We start from the raw sequence: 21,115 nt of genomic DNA, 5'->3' as shown, positions 1-21,115 counted from the left end.
CCCCCCCACACACACCACACATCATACATACCACCCACCACACATACCACACACACAACACACACCACACAACACACACCACACCACACACACTGCACACACACCACACCACATACCACGTACCACACACATTTGACACACACAACATACATACCACAAACACATACCACACCACATGCCCACACACCAAACACCACACACAGACCACACCACACACATCACACACACACACACCACACATCACACATATCACACACACACCACACACACCACACCACACATACACACAATGCATAACCACACACACACCACACTACACACACATCACACCACACCACATACCACCCACACACACCACACATACACACAACACATATAACCCTACACACCACACACACACAACACAAACACCACATACACACCACAGCACACACCACACATACCATACACACCACACACACAGCAGCACACACACAGACCACACATACACCATACACACACACCATACACCATGCACACACCACACATCACACACATCACACACACCACACACCACAGACACACACCAGACACCACACACACACCACACACACACATATACACATACCACACACACACCACAAACACCACACACACCATACCACACACATGACACACACACCACACACATAAACACACACACAAACGGACACCCACACACACACCACTGCGCTTCTGCTTCTGTCTTTAATACCCTGGTTCTTGCAGGGCATGAAGCTGACCTCAGAGGAGTTTAACGCGATCTTCACATTTTACGACAAGGTAAGAGGGGGAGTCGGCATGGCAGGGAAAATCAGAAGCCCATCAGCCTGGCCAGAAGGGCTCAGCTTCATCCCTGGGAAGAGACAGCTTTCCAGGGACAGCCTGGAGTGTGGTTTCTTCCTGCCGCATCTTCTGCTGTATGAGAAGGCAAATGTCATTCTCCACCGGTGGCCTATGGAGCCCAAGGGGTTGGTTTCTGCAGAGTGCAGCCAAGAATCATTGGGGGAAGAGGACTATGCTTAGAACTAGGGTGTGACCATGCTGTCGGGAGCCAAAGGGAAGAGACACTCAGAACTGCCCCGGTGCCAGATCACAATTCTGCCCAGGGCCAGGTCTTTCTCTAGGAAGCTGGAAATTGGATGAACTCCGTACCCACCCCTCTCTTGGCTGTCCCCTGCCCACATGACTCCGGTGGTCTTCTTCATAACCAAAGTGTTGGAGGTAAACTTTAAATAGCCCCTGGACTCAGGGAGTTAACCAAATGCTTCTTGAACCTCACTTATATTTTCAATGCAGATGAAAAGCACCACAATGAAAGGCTACCCAAAGCTTGCGCCCACTGCCACCTTCCTGCCATGACTGGTCAAGGCAGAAGGGACGCATTATTTTGTCATTACACGATCTGAACACCCCCTTTTGCACAGAGTAATGGAGAGGCTAGACTCTTAGACATCCCTGGAATGGGTCAGGACAGCGGGGGCCCAGCCTTTAGAGCTCTGGGTTGACTCTGCTCCCATCCCCAGGATGGAAGCGGCTACATTGATGAGCATGAGCTGGATGCCCTTTTGAAGGATCTGTACGAGAAAAACAAAAAGGTGAGCAGCCGAGCCTGAGGCCCGGCCACCATCCCCAGGGCACGCGAGAAGCTTCTGTGGGAGAGGAGGGGAGAGGTTGCTGGGTCCTGCTCTCTGCTCCCCTCTGATCTGCCACAGCAAGGCAATAGCCATTTTGTGAGTTTGCTTTTGGTTTCTTAATTTCTGGTTGGTTGATTGATTCATTGATGTTTCTTTTTAAAATTTAATTGTGGCAAAAAACACAGGACAGAAAGCTTACCATCTTCACACTTTTAGTGTACAGTCCAGTGGCATTGAACACATTCATAATATTGCACATGCATGGCCACCTTCTCATCCTGCAACACCAAAACCTGTACCCATTAAAAAATAACTCTCCATTCCCGTCCCCCATCTCCTGCCAACCACTCTACTTTCTGCCTCTGTAAATTTGACTGCCCTAGGTACCTCATGTGAAGAAAATCGTATAATCTTTCTGTGCCTGGCTTATTTCGCTTTGCATAATGTCCTTGCAAGCTTATCCACGTTGTGGCATGTGTCAGAATTCCCTTCCTTTTTAAAGCCGAATAATGCTGCATCATATAAATATACCACATTTTGTTTACCCATTCTCTTCTGTGGAGGCTTGGGTTGCATCCATCTGCTGACTGCTGTGGGGGATGCTGCTGTGAGGCCATGACAGTGTTGACGTGTGAAAGTGTTAGCCAAATTGCCAACCAAAAAACGCTTTCCACACAAAGAGAGATTTTGGAGGACAGAGGCCAGTGAGAGGTGAAGGCCTATTCTGGATTGATGAACTGCAGAATTGGGAGCTGGGGGAGGGGTTAAAAGGAGCCACTGAAGAGTTTGTTCCTCTCAAAGAAAAGGCAAAGAAGTAAACTCCATTATTTTGCCTGATGTTGCCTCCTGGGAATGCCCCAGGAGACCCTCCAATGGGCTCAGTTGGGTGCACTGGGTGGAGGAGTCAGGTGGAACGGCAGCCAGGAGCCAAAACTTTGCAGCTGTCTTCCTTCACCGCCTGGAAAATGTCTTTCTCTGAGCAACTGGTTTTGCTGCTTTCTTTAATTAGACAATGAAAGGGCTACAATTCCTTGAGTTGTCTCACCGACTTGGCTGACAAGCAAGAGCTAAATTTAATGCTCAATTTCAGGAAAAAAATCATCCGCAGCCTCTATTCATCTCTCTTTCCAAGTGCTTTCTGATCTCTTTATCTTAAATATCATCATTCATTTATTTCATCTTTTTTATTTAAATGTTACCTACAATTACTCTTGAAAGAGGCGGAAAATAAATGATAAGGAAGCAAATACTTCCTGGGAAGAAGGAAGTACTCACCAGGTGTTTGAACCCAGCAAACTTTTTTCCTGGCACTGAATTCTAGGAGAAAATTATGTATGTGCCCGTATGTATCCAAGGAATGTTGGGCACCATAGTGGAAAATATCTTTACGTGTAATTGTATGAATGAGGCATAGTTTGTCTTCATGAGACTCTGCTTTATACCTGAGGTGGATAAACCCGAAAACATGCATTAAATCTCAGAGTGACCTGAATTTCCTCGTCATCAACTCACTAAGCTCTTCCTTGGTTCACGCAAAGGACAGCTTGTGGTTCTGCACAGCTTGACTCCAAGTATGGAAACAAAAGTAAAGATTCTGCTATTGGGATTCAGAAGCCACTCTGAAGGTCAGAAAGCAAGAATATTAACAAAGCTGTTTACCTGAGAGCCTTCCACCTGTACCAAGTTTCAGATTTGGCACCTGAGGATTGGGAGAGTGAATGAGTAGAAAGAGAGAGCTGCATGACTCTAAATCGCAGCACCTGTGCTGGAAGGGAAGGGCCATTTTTTGTAAACCCACAAAGATGCACACATTCCATTTGGATGGTGCCTGCATGGAGTGTGATAAGGTTTCTGAGCAGATTAATGTTTGAGGCTCCTCGAGGGGACAGGCTGATGGGATTGAACTTCAGTATTTCTTAGCACTCCTGAGGCCATGGCAACTCGCTAGAGCCTTCCCCAGTTTTAAGTGAAACTTATAGGAAGTAAGCAGCTCCTCCCCCATGCTGCTAAGTCTCTTGCTGCCACAGTTCACTGCGAAAGTTGTCCCAAGCTTGGGATTGGTAGATAAGGTCCCTTCCTTGGCTTCTGATTAAGTGACAGATATCTCAGGTGCACACTAGTGTTATATGACATTTCCAAAAACATCACAACTTAGGGAAGGTGCCTCTCAAAGTTAGACATGCTTGCAAAGTGCCCTTGGGTTTTCATGGCACCAAACCAGAAATTAATGACATAAAAAGAGAAGTCTCGGCACAATGGGGAAAAAAGACTGGCGTTGGAGCCCTGAGAAAGAGGTGACAGAATAGTGCACCAGTGAAATCATTAGACTTCAGGGCTCATGCTTGGATTACAGATATTCATGAGCATGACTGTACCTCAGTTTTCTTATTAGCAGAATGGAGATAATGACCTATCAGCCTAGAAGGGAAAAAAATTTTAAGTATCTGCTAACATTTTCAATACAAAAGAATAAAAGTAAGAAGAACTGGACGTAGCGGCGCCCACCTATAGTCCTAGCTACTTGGGAGGCTGAGGCAAAAGGATCGCTTGAGCCCAGGAGGTCAAGGGTGCAGTGAGCTGTGATCATGCCATTGCATTCCAGCCTGGGTGACAAGAGCAAGACCTTGTCTAAAAAAAAAAAAAAAAAAAAAAAAGGGATGGAGTGGGGGAGAAGGAAAGAAAGAAAAGGTTGTTTAGGTGATTTTCCAGTGTTGATGACAACCTTGCTATATTTCAGACCCATTGGTTATTTGTATCCGAAGCAATCATTGTAAAGCATGTATTTAACATCAGGCATATTAGGTGTTGGTATTTAATATGGGTCTCCATTTATATGAGACAATGGGCATATGTTCATGGCTCACCTGTCTCAGTGGCCCCCGAACACAAGAAGCCAGTGAACAAGAAATAGGCTGGCAAGCTTTATTGCTGGAGAAGCTGGGATTTAGAATTCCTTGCTTAAATAGGGGCCAGGTGTGGTGGTTCACACCTGTAATCACAGCACTTTGGGAGATGGAGGCGGGCGGATCACCTGAGGTCAGAAGTTCAAAACGAGCCTGGCCAACTTGGTGAAACCCTGTCTCTACTAAAAAAAAAAAAAAAAAAAAAAGTGCAAACATTAGCTGGGCATGGTGGCAGGTGCCTGTAATCCCAGCTATTCAGGAGGCTGAGGCATGAGAATAGCTTGAACCCAGGAGGCAGAGGTTGCAGTGAGCCAAGATCATGTCACTTCACTGCAGCCTGGGCCACAGAGCAAGAATCCATCTCAAAAAAAAAAAAAAAAAAAAAAAGCAGAATTCCTTGCTTAAATAGGGGCCAGATGCGGTGGCTCACGCCTGTAATCCCAGCTACTCAGGAGGCTGAGGCAGGAGAATCGCTTGAACCCGGGAGGCAGAGGTTGCAGTGAGCCGAGATCACATCACTTCACTCCCATCTGGGCCACAGAGCAAGACTCCGTCTCAAAAAAAAAAAAAAAAAAATAGAATTCCTTGCTTAAATAGATGAGACTTAGGAAAGAGTGGTCCAGGAGGCTGGAAGGCAAGACCAGGGAGCTTTCCTGGCATTCTGTTCATCACCTGCAGGGAGCCAGATTGGCCTTGAGTTAACGGAGGCCCAGTGAGGTTGAGGAATATATACAAGTTATACATAGACCATGACTGTCACAATAGCTACCCTTTTTCAAGTGCTTGCTGATGTGGCTTATATTCATTCCCTCACATAATCATCGCAACACCTCCATGAGGCATGAACTTTTAGTGTACCCATTTTACAGGTGAGGCAGCTGAGTCTCAGGAAGGTTGACTACCTTCCCCAAAGCAATGCAGTCAGTAAGTGAAAGAGAGGCTTTAACCTCTGCCTGTCTGACTCCAAAATCCATGCTTTGCATTCATCTAAGCCACTTATCCTGGGATGAGATGAGAGAAAGGTGCGGGTGTTTGTGTTTGTGAATGTGGACGTGGGCTCCTTGGGTCGGGACCATCCCCTGAACCTGCTCTTACCCTCTCCCTGTATCTCCTAGGAAATGAATATTCAACAGCTCACCAAGTACAGAAAGAGCGTCATGTCCTTGGCGGAGGCAGGGAAGCTCTACCGCAAGGACCTGGAGATTGTGCTCTGCAGCGAGCCCCCCATGTAAAGTGGGGACGGGGGCTGCTTCTCCACCTCCCCCAAACCCTGCTCCTGCTGCCCTGATGCGTCTACCCAGACCCGGAGACCGTGAGCGCCCCGCCCCCACCCCTGCAGCCTGCACACACCTGCAAAGCAGGAAACGAGAGATGGAGGACGGGCCGCTGGGGGGGCCGTCCTGAGCCCCCTGCACCCACCCCTGCCCAGGCAGCCTATGCCTCAGTGGGTCACACACACGGAAGGTGATGGGGGCATGGGTGGAGGGTCCCTAATTCTCTTCGCTGTGATGCATGAGCTCCCTTGCTGTATGATTTAGGCTTCTATGTCCAACACAGTGGACTCTTCCCTCTCGCTCCCCTCTGCCGGTCCCCCATGCCACCACCCACCCCAAACTTCCAGGTTCCATCCGCCACCTTGCTAATGGTGTAGCTGTCCTCTCAGAACTCCTGTGTGTGGAGGGCACCCGCCCTTTCCTTGCCTTCTTTACTCGGCGTGCTCCTTTTCTCTTTGGGTTTCTCGTTTACCAAAGAAGAGTTTACAGACAATAAAATGGAAAGGTTCTGCTGTGGAAGCTTACCCAGTCTCGTCTAGTGGTCAACTTCTTTCTGCAGCTAGCAGCTCTGCCTGACAAAGGGAAGGCCTATTCTCATGTGGGTGGGGGAGGGTAATGGGACCCACCTAAGTGGGGCATAGGACCCCCAAGACTCTATGGCTTTCACTCACAATTCATTGCCTGTCTCTTCACCAACCTGAGTCGCTTCTTTGTTTCATGTTTGTTTCTGTGTCTCTGAGATTATAACATAGCTGACAAGTTCGTTGAAGTCTTACTAAGGGTAGTATTAGTATTGTGCTCAACAGTTGACCTGGAGTATCTTTCCTAATCCTTTGAGAGAGATGCTGTGATTGTCTCTACTGTCCAGACAAGAAAACTGAAGATTAAAAAGGTCTGGGGCCTGGCGCAGTAGTTCATGCCTGTAATTCCAACACTTTGGGAGGCCAAGGTGGTGGATCACCTGAGGTCAAGAGTTCAAGACCAGTTTGGCCAACATGGTGAATCGCCATCTCTATTAAAAATACAAAAATTAGGCCAGGTGTGGTGGCTCATGCCTGTAATCCCAGCACTTTGGGAGGCTGAGGTGGGCAGATCAAAAAGTCAGGAGATTGAGACCATCCTGGCTAACACAGTGAAACCCCGTCTCTACTAAAAATATGAAAAATTAGCTGGGCGTGGTGGCGGGCGCCTGTAGTCCCAGCTACTTGGGAGGCTGAGGCAGGAGAATGGCATGAACCCGGGAGGCGGAGCTTGCAGTGAGCCGAGATCGCGCCACTGCACTCCAGCCTGGGCAACAGAGTGAGACTCCGTCTCAAAAAAAAAAAAAAAAAAAATGCAAAAATTAGCCAGGTGTGGTAGCGCGCACCTGCAATCCCAGCTACTTGGGAGGCTGAGGCATGAGAATCACTTGAACCCAGGAGGCAGAGGTTGCAGTGAGCCAAGACTGCACCACTGCACTCCAGCCTGGGCAACAGACTGAGACTCTGTCTCAAAAAGTAATTTAAGCAAAATAGATAAGTAAATAAATACATAAATAGAAAGGTTTAGTAACTAGCCTTGGCCAGTTGGGGCAGAGCCAGAGTATGAATCAAGCATATTGGATCCACTTTATACCAATGGGGTCCCTACCACTGGGACTAGGTGATCTCCACCAAGCAAGAAGGACCTCCAGCCAGAAGCTCTAGACTACCAGAACTTAACTTCTCCTCCTCAAAGTGCAAGTTACCCAACACCCAATCGCATGCCTCTTGGTGTAGGGCCAGATTGGCCTTTGGATCCACAGAGCTCTTAGATCGTAGAACAGAGAGATGACTGATTTTTTTTCGTGCTGTCACATATTGATTGTCTATAAGATGTATTTTAACAACACTACCTCATTTAATCCCACAACAATCCTACAAGATGGATACTATTTTCAGATAAAGAAACTAAGGCTCAAGGACATTAGGGGATGGGGTCGGGGGAAATTAGGGACTCAAATTTACTTGCCTCCCTCATGTCTCTGGGCCCTACGCTTTCCCCCACTGGCGCCCTTACCTTGGGGTAGGAGCTTTGCCTCTGCAAACTTGCAGCCCTTGTCAGTTCAGCCATATCTGCCCTTGGACCACAGGAGACGAGGAACTCCTTCCAGGCCATCCTAGAGGTCTTCTTAATCTTCATGTATACTCTTAATTGTATATTTGTAGTTTTAAAAATTCTCAGTTGGTCAAGGTGGCTCACATCTCTAATCCCAGCACTTTGGGAGGCCGAGGTGGGTAGATGGCTTGAGCTCAGGAGTTCGAGACCAGCCTGGGCAACATAGTGAAACCCCATCTCTACAAAATATACAAAAAATTAGATGGGTATGATGGCATGCGCATGTGCTCCCAGCTACTCGGGAGGTTGAGGGTGGGAGGATTGCTTGACCTGGGAGGTCGAGGCACTGCAGTGAGCCAAGGTCATGCCATTGCACTCAGCCTGGGTGACAGAGTGAGACCCTGTTTCAAAAAATAATCTTTTTCCTTATGTGTACTCTCTAGAGCCACAAGAATGATCCAGATGACCCCAAAATCTTTAAATTCCTTTTGGTTGCCATAGGAACTAAGTAACACAACCATCTGAAGCACCATTTGAAACCTCGGTGCTTTATCCTCTACTCACCTATTGTCCCCGTCCCTACCAGTGATCATCTGAGGATTTGTGACGCCACCACCTGTGATGAAGAATCCATGTTCTGTTTCCCTCTGACAAAGAGGCCATCCCTGTCTTTCTTGAATGATTTATCAACCCAACCCCAGAATATCCAGATCCTGTTTCCTAGGGCCATCTCCAGTACCAGTTACTAATTCAGTGTAGGATCTCAGTAGAAAACAGACAGCACCTTCCATTCATATCATTCAAGGAGGATTTGTTTACAACATCTTTTATACACATGTGAATGAAATACAAGCGACTCATAAGGGATAGTGGTGAACCAGGGACTAGTGACAGGGAAGTTGCTGTTACCACACTTAGGCCCAAAGGAATGAGAGGAACCCAGAAAGGAAGAGTTGTGCAGGGAATGTCACATGTTCTGTTCAAGCACGTGGCCAAGCCCGAGTTAGCTCTTACGGAGTAAACACATGCCCCCTCCTCCCTGCTTCCTTCCCATCTCCTTCTAGGGTTCCACATTGCCTGAAGCCAGAGGGCCAGGAGCCTACTAATGGAGTCCACACAGGCCAGCCTCAAGGACAGAAAACAAGCGGGGAAGGGTGGGGAGGGACGAAGAGGGACAGTGAGGACACACTCAACACACTCAGAAACTAGAGACACCAGTGGGCACTGAATATGTGAACCTGAAGTTCTGGAAGATGTCAGGGCTAGAAATATGAATTTCTAAAACATCTGTGCAAAGATGGGTTTTAAGGTGGTGGGAATGGCATGAGATTCCCCCAGGAGATGCTAGAAAGGAGGTCTGAGATAGGATCTCTGGGCCCTCCCATAGTGAGAGCTCTGGAAGGGAAGAGGGCATGGCCAGGCAGGCAGAGAGAAACCAGAAGGATATGGTTTCCTGAAAGACAAGTGAAAAGTGGTGTCTGAAAATGAGGTAAGTGATCAAAGGTATCACATACTGCTGAGATGTATGAGGGCTGAGATTTCAATGCCTGGTTATCTCCTTATCCGAGTCCTCCAAAGGGATAATGGGAACTCCTCGAGGTGGGGGCTGTGTTTTTTGAGCAGTGCATGGCCACAAGAGTGCACAAATGAATGAATGAGTGACTCCACCGTCAGGGAAAGAGGGTGGGTGTGAGTCTGAACTTGAGAAACCCTTTAGGGAATGATAAAATAATAACTCCAAGAACCTCGGGACATGAGCCAGTCAGAATGTGTCACCTTTGCAGTAGTCAGGTCTTTGGAAAGTGACAGAAATCCAGGTACAACTGGCTCAGGCAAAACAGAGAATTAGTGGATAGAGGCTGGACTATCTCATATGTCTGGAAGGGCCTCCTGGACAACCTGAACTGGGAACTCACATACTGCCAGGAGTCTTCTCTGTCTTATTTCTGCTTTGCTGTAACTAATGGCTTTATTTTCTCAGACCAATGTCTTCCATATGGCAGGAAACATGACCTTAGCTGGCTATATCCCCACCATCTAGAACGATGCCAAGCACACAGTAGGTGCTCAATAAACATTTGTCTCATGAATTCATTGGCTCCAAGCTACACATTTGGCAAAGGACTGTTTCTCTTCCCTTAGTTCTAGTTCAAAATGCCACAGAGGAGGAACTCTAATTGACCCACCTTTGGTCACGTGCTCACCTCTGACCAATCACCCATGGCCAGCAGGTGGGGTGATCCTCTTAGAATCAGACATGTGGGACAGGGGATGGGAATTCCAAAGAGTAGATGAGTGATCCAGTCCCTAGCAGGGAACAGTGGTCACCCAACAAATCCCCATTTTACAACTGAAAAAAATCGAGGCCATAAAGTTTAAGTATCTTTCCCCAGATCACAAGACCACCCAGAAGGAAAGAGTTGTACAGAGAATGCCACACGTTTAGCTCAAGCACTGGAGCCCAGGTCTTCTTCACTCTTGGCCCACTGACAGTAGGAAAGGATTGAAGGAGGAAAGGGCAAGACAACAGGAATTAACATGTTAGAACTTGAAAACTTGGGGGAAGGGATGTTGGATGCATATGGAAGATGGGGTGCATATGTCAACACGTGGACATGTATGTTAGTGAACCTGCAGGAAGGGACAGGATACCTATGTCAACATGTTGGCATGTATGTAAGTGAACCCGCAAGAAAGGATAGGAAGCATATGTCAACATGTGGGCATGTACGTAAATGAACCTGCAAGAGGGCCCGGGATGCATATGTCAACATGTGGGCATGTACGTAAATGAACCTGCAAGAGGGCCCAGGATGCATATGTCAATGCGTGCACAGGTACACAAGTAGCCAACAAGGGGTCTGGGAGACCAGTCAGGACTGACGGTGGATGTGGAGGGGGCACAAGATTGGGTGTGATACATAGAGTGAGACTGGAACTTCATCCAAAAGAAACCCTTCTTCCCAAGGCATATTTGCATCCTGTTAGAGTCATAACGAATTAGAAACTTCTCAGCCCTCCTTCTTCTAGTTCTGGGTAAGGGTGAAGAGAGAAACAGAGGGAATGGGGCTGTGTTTTCACTCTGTGGGCGCTGAGCACTTTTGCTTTGGTGAACACCTTCCTCCATAAAAAGTATTGTAACATATACTGTACGACTGCATTGGTATAAAGATGAATATGTTGATATTCTGCACTAAAACATTTTATTCAACCTAAGATGTCATCTTTCCTCAGCTTTTAAAAAGAAATTAGGACATTTTTGTGTGTTCCTTAAAGTAGCCTGGGTGCTGAGCACTGCACTGACTAGATCTGATGGAGAAGACAGACCGGAGAGGGAGTGGCCATCACATTTTCCGGTGGGCTTTGGGTCAGGAGCCACACACACATATAGGCAGGGGCTCTTGTTGTTTTGAAGGTATAGTGACTAGATGTAGTTCCTAGCTAAAGCCAGGAAGGCGTCTCCAAGTGTCCTATCAGGAAAACTGCTCAGGAAATAGAAAATGGCCCAGCACAGAGAACCATGGAATCCCTCAACAGGGCTCCTCTTCTGATGATCAAAGTATTTTGGACCTTGACTTCATGCCCTGTTTTGTTTTGTTTCAGGGTAATTGGTGGCTAAAAGTTGAGCAGGTAAAAGCATACACACAAAATATTAGAGACCAATACAAGGTGATACCATTAGAACAGGTTTTGGGGTCACATACCCTGTGTCAGGTTCTCTCCTAAGCATATTCCTGGGGTTGGCCAGCTTGATCCTCATACAAGTCCTGTGGGAAAGGTACTACTATTGTCTCCTCTTTATAGAAACGGTGGCACAGATCAGCGAAGCAACTTACCTAAAGTAACACAGTAAGTCAGTGGTAGAGTCAGAATTCAACCAGAGGCAGTTTGATCCCATGACTTGTGTTCACAATGTCTGTACTTTTCAGTACAGGGGCTGAATAAATAGTAGAGAGTGTTCACTCACCTCAGATATTCATTGAACATCTGCTATGATCTAGGCCCCAGGCTAGATGCTAGGGACACAGCAGTGAATGCGACAATCTCTGGCTGCTGGAAGCTTAAGGACTGAGAAGAGGAAACTAGAAGCTCAGTGTGATGATACTAGTGGGTTCAAAGAAAGCCCAGGAAGACACCCCTAACCTAGATTTGGAGTATGGCTGAAGTCTGGACGAGGTGAGGAATAAGCAGAGACCTGGAAGTAATGTAGGATTTGGTCGGGAGAAGGGGTAAAAGGAAAGAAAACCATCTCAGGCAGTGATATGGTTTGGCAATGTTGCCACTCAAATCTCATCTTGAATTGTAGTTCCTATAATCCCCATATGTCATGGGAGGGACCCAGTGGGAGGTAACTGAATCATGGGAGCGGTCACCCTCATGCTGTTCTGACGATGGTGAGTTCTCGCAAGATCTGATGTTTTACGAGGGGCTTTTCCCCCTTTTGCTCAGCACTTCTCCTTGATTCTGCCATGTGAAGAAGGACACATTTGCTTCCCCTTCTGCCATGATTCTAAGTTTCCTGAGGCCTCCCCAGCCATGATGAACTGTGAGTCCCTTAAACCTCTTTCCTTTATAAATTACCCAGTCTCTCAGGTATGTCTTTGTTAGCAGCATGAGAACAGACTAATACGAGCAGGAAAAAAAATAGCATCAACAATGGCACCAAGGCCAGAGGTAGCCTGGCTCATGTCGGGGAACTGCAAGCTGCTCAACCGAGAGGAAGCTCGGAGGGAGAAGCAAGAAATAAAACTCAAAGGGTAGCCAGGACCAGCTCACGAACGACCCTGCAGGCCTGCTGGGTCTTTGGACTTTACTCTTTTCCCAGCCTGCAGCGTGGCTCCTTTTCTCCTTCCAGGCTTGGCTCAAATGTCACCTCTCTCATTGAAACCCGATTAGCCTGCAGCCTTCCACCACCCCCTACACTCTACAACCTCCCCAGCCATATATTTCTCCACAGGACATTGACCATGTGAGATAGGTTTTGGCGGCTCCCCCAGTAGAAGCCCACAAGGGTGGCTGACTCATGTATTGCTCTTCCCGCCTACATCCACTGAACCCACACACCTAGGGGTACCTGCCCCTTCCAGGGCTCCTCCTCACCGAGTACCCCTCTCCTCCCCAGAACAATCAAGTCTTAGGGGCCAAGCGAGCTGTGGAGGACTGAAGAATCCCCACCAAAGCTGTCTGTGTCCTAATCCTGGGGTGTGATGAATACATGATTTCACATGGCAAAAGGGAATTAAGGTTGCTAATCAGATGACCATAAATTAGGGGGTTATCCTGGCTTGTTTGGGTGGGCCAGTGTAATCACAGGGGCCCTTCTGTGTGAGGGAGGGAGGCAGAATTGTCAGGGTCAGAGTGACGCAATGGAAGAAATCCTCCACTGGCCATAACAGGCTTTGAAGATGGAAGAGGCGGCGTCTAGAAGCCGGAAAAGGCAGGGAAAGAGACCCGCCCCTGGAGGCTCTGGAAGGAACACAGCCCTGCCAAGACCTTGGTTTCAGCCAAGCGAGATCCAGTTTGGACTTCCGACCTCCGGATCAGAAGATGCTGTGTCTACTTCTGGGTGTATGTTCTGCGGCTGCCCCAGGGCTCACAGGAACTCAGGTACTTCCATGTTTGGAAGTCCTTAGACAAGGTGCCTACCAGGTACGCTCTTTCCTGCTTAGCGGGTGTGAATCCTCTGAACTGTATGCCAAGGGAGCAGCTGTGCTGAGCTGACCTGCACATACCAATCCCACAGTGGGGCAGAAGAAAAGCCGAAGAGACGGGGGCTCCAGAGACTGCCCAGAGGCCTGGCTCAGTGTGCTCCGTCCTCCCCACATCTGTCCTTGGTTTCCACTCAGACACCATGGTCAGCTGTGGGAAAATGGCCAGACATCTCTTTTTGGATCTCAAGTCCCCCATCTGTAGAATGGGGAGCTTGGAACAGATGGTGTCAAAGTGCCCTTCAGAATATTACTTCCTAGGCCGTGCACGGTGGCTCACGCCTGTAATCCCAGCACTTTGGGAGTCCAAGGCAGTGGATCACCCAAGGTCAGGAGTTCGAGACCAGCCTGGCCAACATGGCGAAATCCTATCTCTACTAAAAATACAAAAAATTAGCCAGGTGTGGTGGCTTGTGCCTGTAGTCCCAGCTACTCAGGAGGCCGAAACAGGAGGATCACTTGAGCCTGGGAGGCGGAGGCTGCAGTGAGCCAAGATCATGCCACTGCACTCCAGCCTGGGCAATAGAGTGAGACTCTGTCTCAAAAAAAAAAAAAAAAAAGAATCTTACTTCCTAACCCTTCAATGAAGAAGATAAACGAGTGGCAAACAAACACATAAAATATGATGAACATCATTAGCCATTAGGGAAATGCAAACTAAAACCACAATGAGATACCCCTGCACACCAGCCAGAGCCAAGTCTCATTTTAAAATGTTGTACTACAGTATATAAAAGCAGAGTCCACTAAATTGTGGTGGGTTACAGGGAGCCAAAGAAGAGAAAAGGTTTCCTCTTAGAGCCTGAAAACAGAACATTGAAACAACATTAACAAGAGTTTAAAGAAATAACTACGATGAAATTCCCACAGCACCTCATGCAGACCCATGAAGTAAATTCTTGTTCCGCTGGATCTTGGATCCACATTCTCTGCTTTCATGAAGTCGTCTGCTTGTGGATTAAAAAGAGTCCTAGAAATCCTAACTCATTCCATTGTTACAATCTGAGAGCTGCTTAAGTGATGTCGGTTCAGACGCCCGTGCTCACGAGTATATAAAATGCAGACAGTTGGAAGTATCTGGTCCAGTCATTTACCACCAGGCTCTAAAACTGTTCTTTTTCATTGATGACACCAACTGCAGCCTATAGCTTAGAGCAGAACCTTCAAGCAAGTATCAGAGAAAACCAAACACTATCTGTAGACGACAGAGACTTCATAGCTGTAGTTAATTTTTTCTTTTTTTCTTTTTTTTTTTTTTTTTTTTGAGATGGAGTCTTGCTCTGTCGCCCAGGCTGGAGTGCAGTGGCGCGATCTCCGCTCACTGCAAGCTCTGCCTCCCAGGTTCATGCCATTCTCCTGCCTCAGCCTCCTGAGTAGCTGGGCTACAGGCGCCCACCACCACGCCTGGCTAATCTTTTGTATTTTTAGTAGAGACGGGGTTTCACCATGTTAGCCAGGATGGTCTCGATCTCTTGAGCTTGTGATCCGCCCGCCTCAGCCTCCCGAAGTGCTGGGATTACAGGTGTGAGCTACCGTGCCCGGCAGCTGTGGTTAATTTATTACTATAACCAATAATGTCAGAATGCAGGAGAGTAAACTTCTCTCTCAGGTGGTATCCATCAGTAACCAAGGAAGCAAGCAGATTTTACCAAAATGTAATACATTTCATAGTTTCTTTCCAGAATCAGGTATTATAAAACAAAATCAATAAAATCCACTTTCCAAATTTTGTCCTTCACAGTGCCCTTTCATATTCTAAAATAAATTGACAATTAGGACAGGAATTCTGTGAGGTTGAAACAATTTTCATAATAATGCCAAAATGTTACTTATGTTACCACGCAATGGGTCCATCACTGCTATTTTCAAACAAATTCTTTTAAACTATTTCACAACAGTCTGGATCTGTGTTTTTCCTGAGGGTGAAGTTCTGGGCAATGAGGGCATTGACAAATCGCCAGGGACTTCCCATAAAACACACATTTTCTAAAATATTTAATAATTCATTAATAACATTTTGTATACATAACTTTAACCTGGTGAAGGCCGAGCATCTCTTCCAATCTGACAATTCTTCTCATGTAAATCTTATAATAGGAACACAATCAAACAAACCTAGCGTCTCTCTTCTCATAAGGTGGAAGAACAAATCTCTGCGATTTTCCAAGCCTCCTCTGCGAAATTATTGTAGGTGTAAAAGATATCCCGAAAATTCCTTTTCATTTTTTTTCCTGTCTAATTTCGCAAGGCAACATCTAAAGAGTTGTCAGAGATTTAGATGCTTGATTAATATGTGCTCATGGGTGGCTGAGAAACAATCTTTGGTGACTCATTTAATTAAGTGATAAGAAAGCATTTAAAAATGAACAGACCCAAGAGTATTGAAGATACACGTCCCCTTAAAAACTTGCACACAAATGTTCCTAGCATCATTCATGATAGCTAAAAGTGGGAGCAATCTAAACGCTTATCACCCGATGAATGGAAAAACAAAATGCGGTATACCCATACAATGCAGTGTCAATCAGCCCTAAGTGGAACGAAGCCCTGATACATGCTCCAACACGGATGAACCTTGAAAGCTTTATGCTAAGTGAAAGAAGGGACAATAGTACAATAGTACAATTCCATTTATATGAAATGGCCAGAATGGGAAAATCTATAGAAACAGAAAGTAGATCAGGGGTTGTCAAGGGGTTAGGGGTAGGGAGAGAGTAACAGGAAGTGTGTGCTAATGAGCGTGGGCTTTCCTTTTGTAATGTTCTAGAAGTAAATGGTGGTGGTGTTTGCAAACCCTAGCAATATACTAAAAACCATTGACCTGTACTCTTTAAAAAGGCGAACAAGATCTCAATTTCTTAAAAAGCCTATGCACACAGGAACTGCAAAATAAATAAGCGGCATTACAAATTAAACATAAAACACTATAAAGTATTCTGGTATGACACAGAATCTTTGCTATCCAGAATAACCTTTTCTGTTCTAGGCAGTGGTATCCATCAGTAACCAAGGAGGCAAGCTCATGAAACCACAGCAGATTTTACTAAGATGTAATACATTTCATAGTTTCTTTCCAGAATCAGGTATTATAAAACAACATGAATAAAATTCACTTTCCTCCAATTTTTGTCCTTCACAGTGCCCTTTCATATTCTAAAACAAACACTTAACTAGGACAGGAATTCTGTAAGGTCAAAAATTTTCATAATAATGCCAAAATGTTACTTACGTTAACACGCAATGAGTCCATCACTGCTATTTTTGAACAAATTCTTTTAAGTGTCTCCTTTCAATTTCTAATGCAGTAAACATCAATAGCATTAGCCCACATAAACAAAAGCTCTTTGGGAAATCTCAGTAAGTTTTAAGACCGTAGAAAGGAAGGTCATACCTTAAAACGTGGCATTGATTGAGAAAGGAAGGAGGAGAAGAAATGGCAGAATGATACCATCTATGTGAATTAAAAGTGCCTACACGCAAAACAGCCACAGTGCTTTGTTAGAGCATTTTTCTAAAGGCACCCAAAACAAAGTGGAACGATGCCTGCAGGGGAAGAGGGAGGCCTAGGAGTGAGAAATATCATTCAAAGGGAATAAAACAAGAGAGGGACCTCACAGAGACCCCCTGATCATGACCTGCCATGTACTGCGGAGTGTGCTTAACTCACCCTCTGCACCAGAGGCTTCCGCCCTCCCTCCCACAGAACAACAGCCCCCAGGTCCCCACCCTGCTGCAGCTGCAGTTCCCCAGGACAGAGCTGACGCCATCCAGAGACCCTCCCCTGGGCTCCCAGCATCATCTGGGAGGATTTTCTCCAGCAAACCCATACAAGGTGAGGAGCAGGGGTGAGTCTGTCTCCAAAGGAACAGCATTGCAGGATAGGGAAGGCCGGTGGCGAGGCGAGCACACTGATCAGTCAGAGGCCACCGACATTGACTAAAGGACTGGGTCAGTTGCAGGCACAGAGCAGGAGCGCTGGCCGAATGGGAAGCACGACAAGCAATGCAGACACAGGCAGAAGGAGACAGAAGTGGATGGCGGGACCCACCACACCCTCATCCTGGTAAAGGCACATGTTCAAGGTGCATGCGTTGGACAGCCCTGTACCCAGGGTGATGGGGAGGGAGGCACAACGAACCCAGCAGCGACACAGAAAGAAGCCAGAGTGAGAGGCCAGGAGCCCAGAGAAGAAGGTTCTCCGAAGGCACAGAGCAGTCACAGGGTCCAATCCCACAGACACTGACCGAAGGGCACATGCTCCTTCACTTTCAGCCAGCAATGGAGATAGACACTCGTCATCAACACCAAATGACTCCCCTGGTTTCCGCGTAACCAGCACTCCTGTCCGGAAACTTGCTGCTTGTCAAAGAAACATACCTTACTGTCATACAGTGTGGCTGTGACATTGCTCAGATGACATTTTTTTGTCACGAGCTGTCATATGACAACTTCTTTTTTTTTTTTTTTTTTTGAGCGTTAGTAAAGGCTGTGCATTGTGCTGTACTCACACCCAGGGGTACGGTGAGGAACAAAGGCAGCCCAACCCCTGCCCGCACACATAAGCCCCGTCTGGCGAGATGGCAAAAAATCACAGCAATGCTCCTGCCCTCTGGAATCCCACCCGAAACGCCGGCCTCTCATCCTATCCATCCCCTTTGGTAAGCAAGCCCCTCTGTGCCCACTTGGTCATCTTCCCTCTATCCCCCTCTGCTCTCTCCTCAAGCCCAGCCTCCGTCTCGGCCAAGCTGGTCCCCGTGGCCTTCATGGCCCCCAGCAATTGGCCCAGGACAGGCTTCTGCCTTGTGACTGTCCTCTTTGGGACCAGGGAAATGATTTGCAAGTCTCAGTGCTGAGAGAAGATGTGGGGCCTTCTTCTTCAAAAGTCATTAGACATTAAATGATTAATAATCATTTAATTAATAATTAAGGCAGCAGCAGAGCATTAAACCAAGCTCAGGGCCTGAAGCCAGCCCTGCCCCCTCTTGAATGTGGAGACAGGAGTTTATCTCCAACCTGGGACCCATTAACATGTCCTGTTGCGAGCAGGGGATGTCGTCAGCCTCATCACTAACTGCTCTGAAAGCAACCCAGAATCTCATCAGCCCCCCCGAAGAGCTTGCTGAAATTAATCAGAACGGAAATTGCAAACTGAAATGCAAGGTGAAGGAAAAGCAAGGGTTTTAGCTATGCATTTTCAAAATTAAAGTTTTAAAGAGTCCTGCCTGGCCACAGATCTACATCCTAAATCCAAGAGCCCTTGGCCCTGCTGCAGTTGTCCTCGGTCACTCAAGGCAGGGACGGTGGGACAGGGTGGAGGGTTAGCCAGGGCTTGCTGTGGGCATCCAGAGGGCAGAGGCCTAAGGGCTGTGAGCTGTGCCCAGGGACACCACCTCGGAGAGAGAAGCCTCACTCACCAGGCAGCCCTGGGAGTCCTGGAGGAGGCGGCCGCAATGGACTCCCTTTCCACTGTGACTTTCCTTAACCTCTGGTTTTATGAAAATCATGGAAGTCAGGATATTTGCTCAGAAAACAGGATATTTAATCAAGAACCAAGCAGTTCAAAGCATGGCCACAGTCATTGTTAAGAAGCTGCAGAGACACAGGCAAAAGTATGGCAGGGGAAAGGGATGGCCCAAGAGGGCAGGGAGGCCACACATCCCGGAAAGGAGGCCCCTCACCCAGAGCATATCTCAACTGTAAGATACAATAAACCTTTCGGAGTTTCTCTTCAAAAGGTTTAGCCTGTTAACTTCCTTATCCTTTGTTCTCAAACTCAACTTTCTTGTTCTTCCTTGGCCCTAGTTACCATAAACAGCCTAATCCTTCCCATCAGCTCTAATCCATAACTCACGTCTGTTCCCTTGGTTATCTGTACCCATTGTTCCCCAGAAACTGCATGTCTTACATGCTCCATCTCTGTACCTCATGTCCCCCTCCCCTGCTATATTTAGGAAAATATGTACAGGTAGCCAATCGGGTCAGCTCAGATTGTGTGGTCCAACCCCAGCCCGTGGGGGAGTGACACAGAGATAGGGACTGTGCTAAGGATAAAAACCCCCTGGTCTCCTTTGTTCTGTGTGCACTTGGGATCTTGATTGACACAAGTGACAGCCTTCTGCCAAAGTAAATTGCCTTGCTGAGAGGATTAAACTTTTGCCTGAGTGTGGTTTTACTTCCTGGCACCGAGCATTTATTCCTGGAGTATTTTATATCCAACACAACCAATCAGAGACAGGAGCTGGTGGGTCAATATCCTAATTTTCAGTGCCATTTGCTATCACTCACTGCCCTCATCTCGCCTGCCTCACCCTCCCCAGCATCCGAAGCACCACAAGTCAGAAAGCAGTTGAATCTCAGGGTGAGAACAAAATCTGACACGTCCATTCATGATGAACCCAGAGGGCAAAACACTGTCCACCGTGGTTTAAAAGAGGCGGTCCTCTTCCCTTCCTGATGGAAAGAAGAGGTGTCACTGAGCCACAGCCGGGAGAACAAGGGAGGCCCAGGTACAGCCAACGCTCTCCTGAAAATTCAAGAGGAACCTCACACAAGCCTTCAGGAGGCTGTCTACAGCAAGTCATGGTTCTGCAATGCAAACAAAGTCAGGAAGAAAGAGGGAGGTTTGAAAACAATGCGGCCTTCCAGGCCCGAGTGAGAGGATGGGTCAGCCAGGCAGGAATGACCGTGTAAGTATCGCAGCAAAGGAGGCTGAGTGCTCCCTGCATCAAATCAATGCTCATCTGGATAATGAAGGTACACCCTCACAGGCCTCCAAGAAGGTCATCGGCAAAATGTCCCACTGATGGACAGACACCTGATCAGCACAGGGCAAGAGCAGAGGCTGCTTGAAGAATCTAAGGCAAACAAACAGAAAATCCACGACCTGGATAGAAAGTGAGAAATACAAGAAAGACCTGACACAATCCCGAGTTGCATTCCGAACAAGAACGCCACAAACCCCTCTTCACGGCACAGGGTGTTAAAAGAGCTCTTGCCACGGAGTCACTTGAGACGCATTTCAGGGCAAACACACCAAGGAAGAGAGACTCTTCAACCAACCGTGTCCCTCCAAACAGCCCTGAGAAGTAACTCATCAGAGACTTCCCAAAAGATACCCTCGACCGCCAGAGTTCTGGCCCTACACCCACATGGGTGAGGTTTTCCTCCCACCACCAACAGCCAACCTGTGGGGTCTTTCTCTTCTTGCTGAAGGGGCCCAGTGTAGACTGGAGGCCTCAAGACTAGTTCCTAGGGCCATCTGAGGCCCTCAGTGCAGTACCTACCTCCTATTAGATACAGCTGAGGCCCCACCAATACATGCAAGAAACACTTCTCCTCTAAAGAGCTGGGCATCAGAGGCTGCCCATGGTTTCCATGATTTCCATGCTCACACCATGGCAAGGGAGACCACCACCCCACCGGGAGGAATTCCTAGGCCTCCTCCTCTTCCCACTTAGGGTTCTTCTTAAACATTCTTGAAAAAACACAATCCGTGCTTT

General features: G+C 47.3%; 1 protein-coding gene across 1 annotated transcript in view; it reads left to right on the top strand.

The window, feature by feature from the left end:
- Nucleotides 1-6,377, top strand: part of CALB2 (calbindin 2) — a 37,269-nt gene extending 30,892 nt beyond the window's left edge. The window contains exons 5-7 of the mRNA XM_058440382.1: nt 748-801; nt 1,545-1,616; nt 5,674-6,377. Of these exons, the coding sequence (XP_058296365.1) occupies nt 748-801; nt 1,545-1,616; nt 5,674-5,790 (243 nt within the window). The 3' untranslated portion in view covers nt 5,791-6,377. The remainder of the gene's footprint in view (nt 1-747; nt 802-1,544; nt 1,617-5,673) is intronic.
- The last annotated feature ends 14,738 nt before the right edge of the window (nt 6,378-21,115 follow it).

This window comes from Hylobates moloch, unplaced genomic scaffold (genome assembly GCF_009828535.3).
Source record: "Hylobates moloch isolate HMO894 unplaced genomic scaffold, HMol_V3 SCAFFOLD_6, whole genome shotgun sequence".
Lineage (NCBI taxonomy): Eukaryota > Metazoa > Chordata > Mammalia > Primates > Hylobatidae > Hylobates > Hylobates moloch.
The sequence above is the reverse complement of the archived record's forward strand: the minus strand, read 5'-3'. Positions and strand labels throughout refer to the sequence as shown.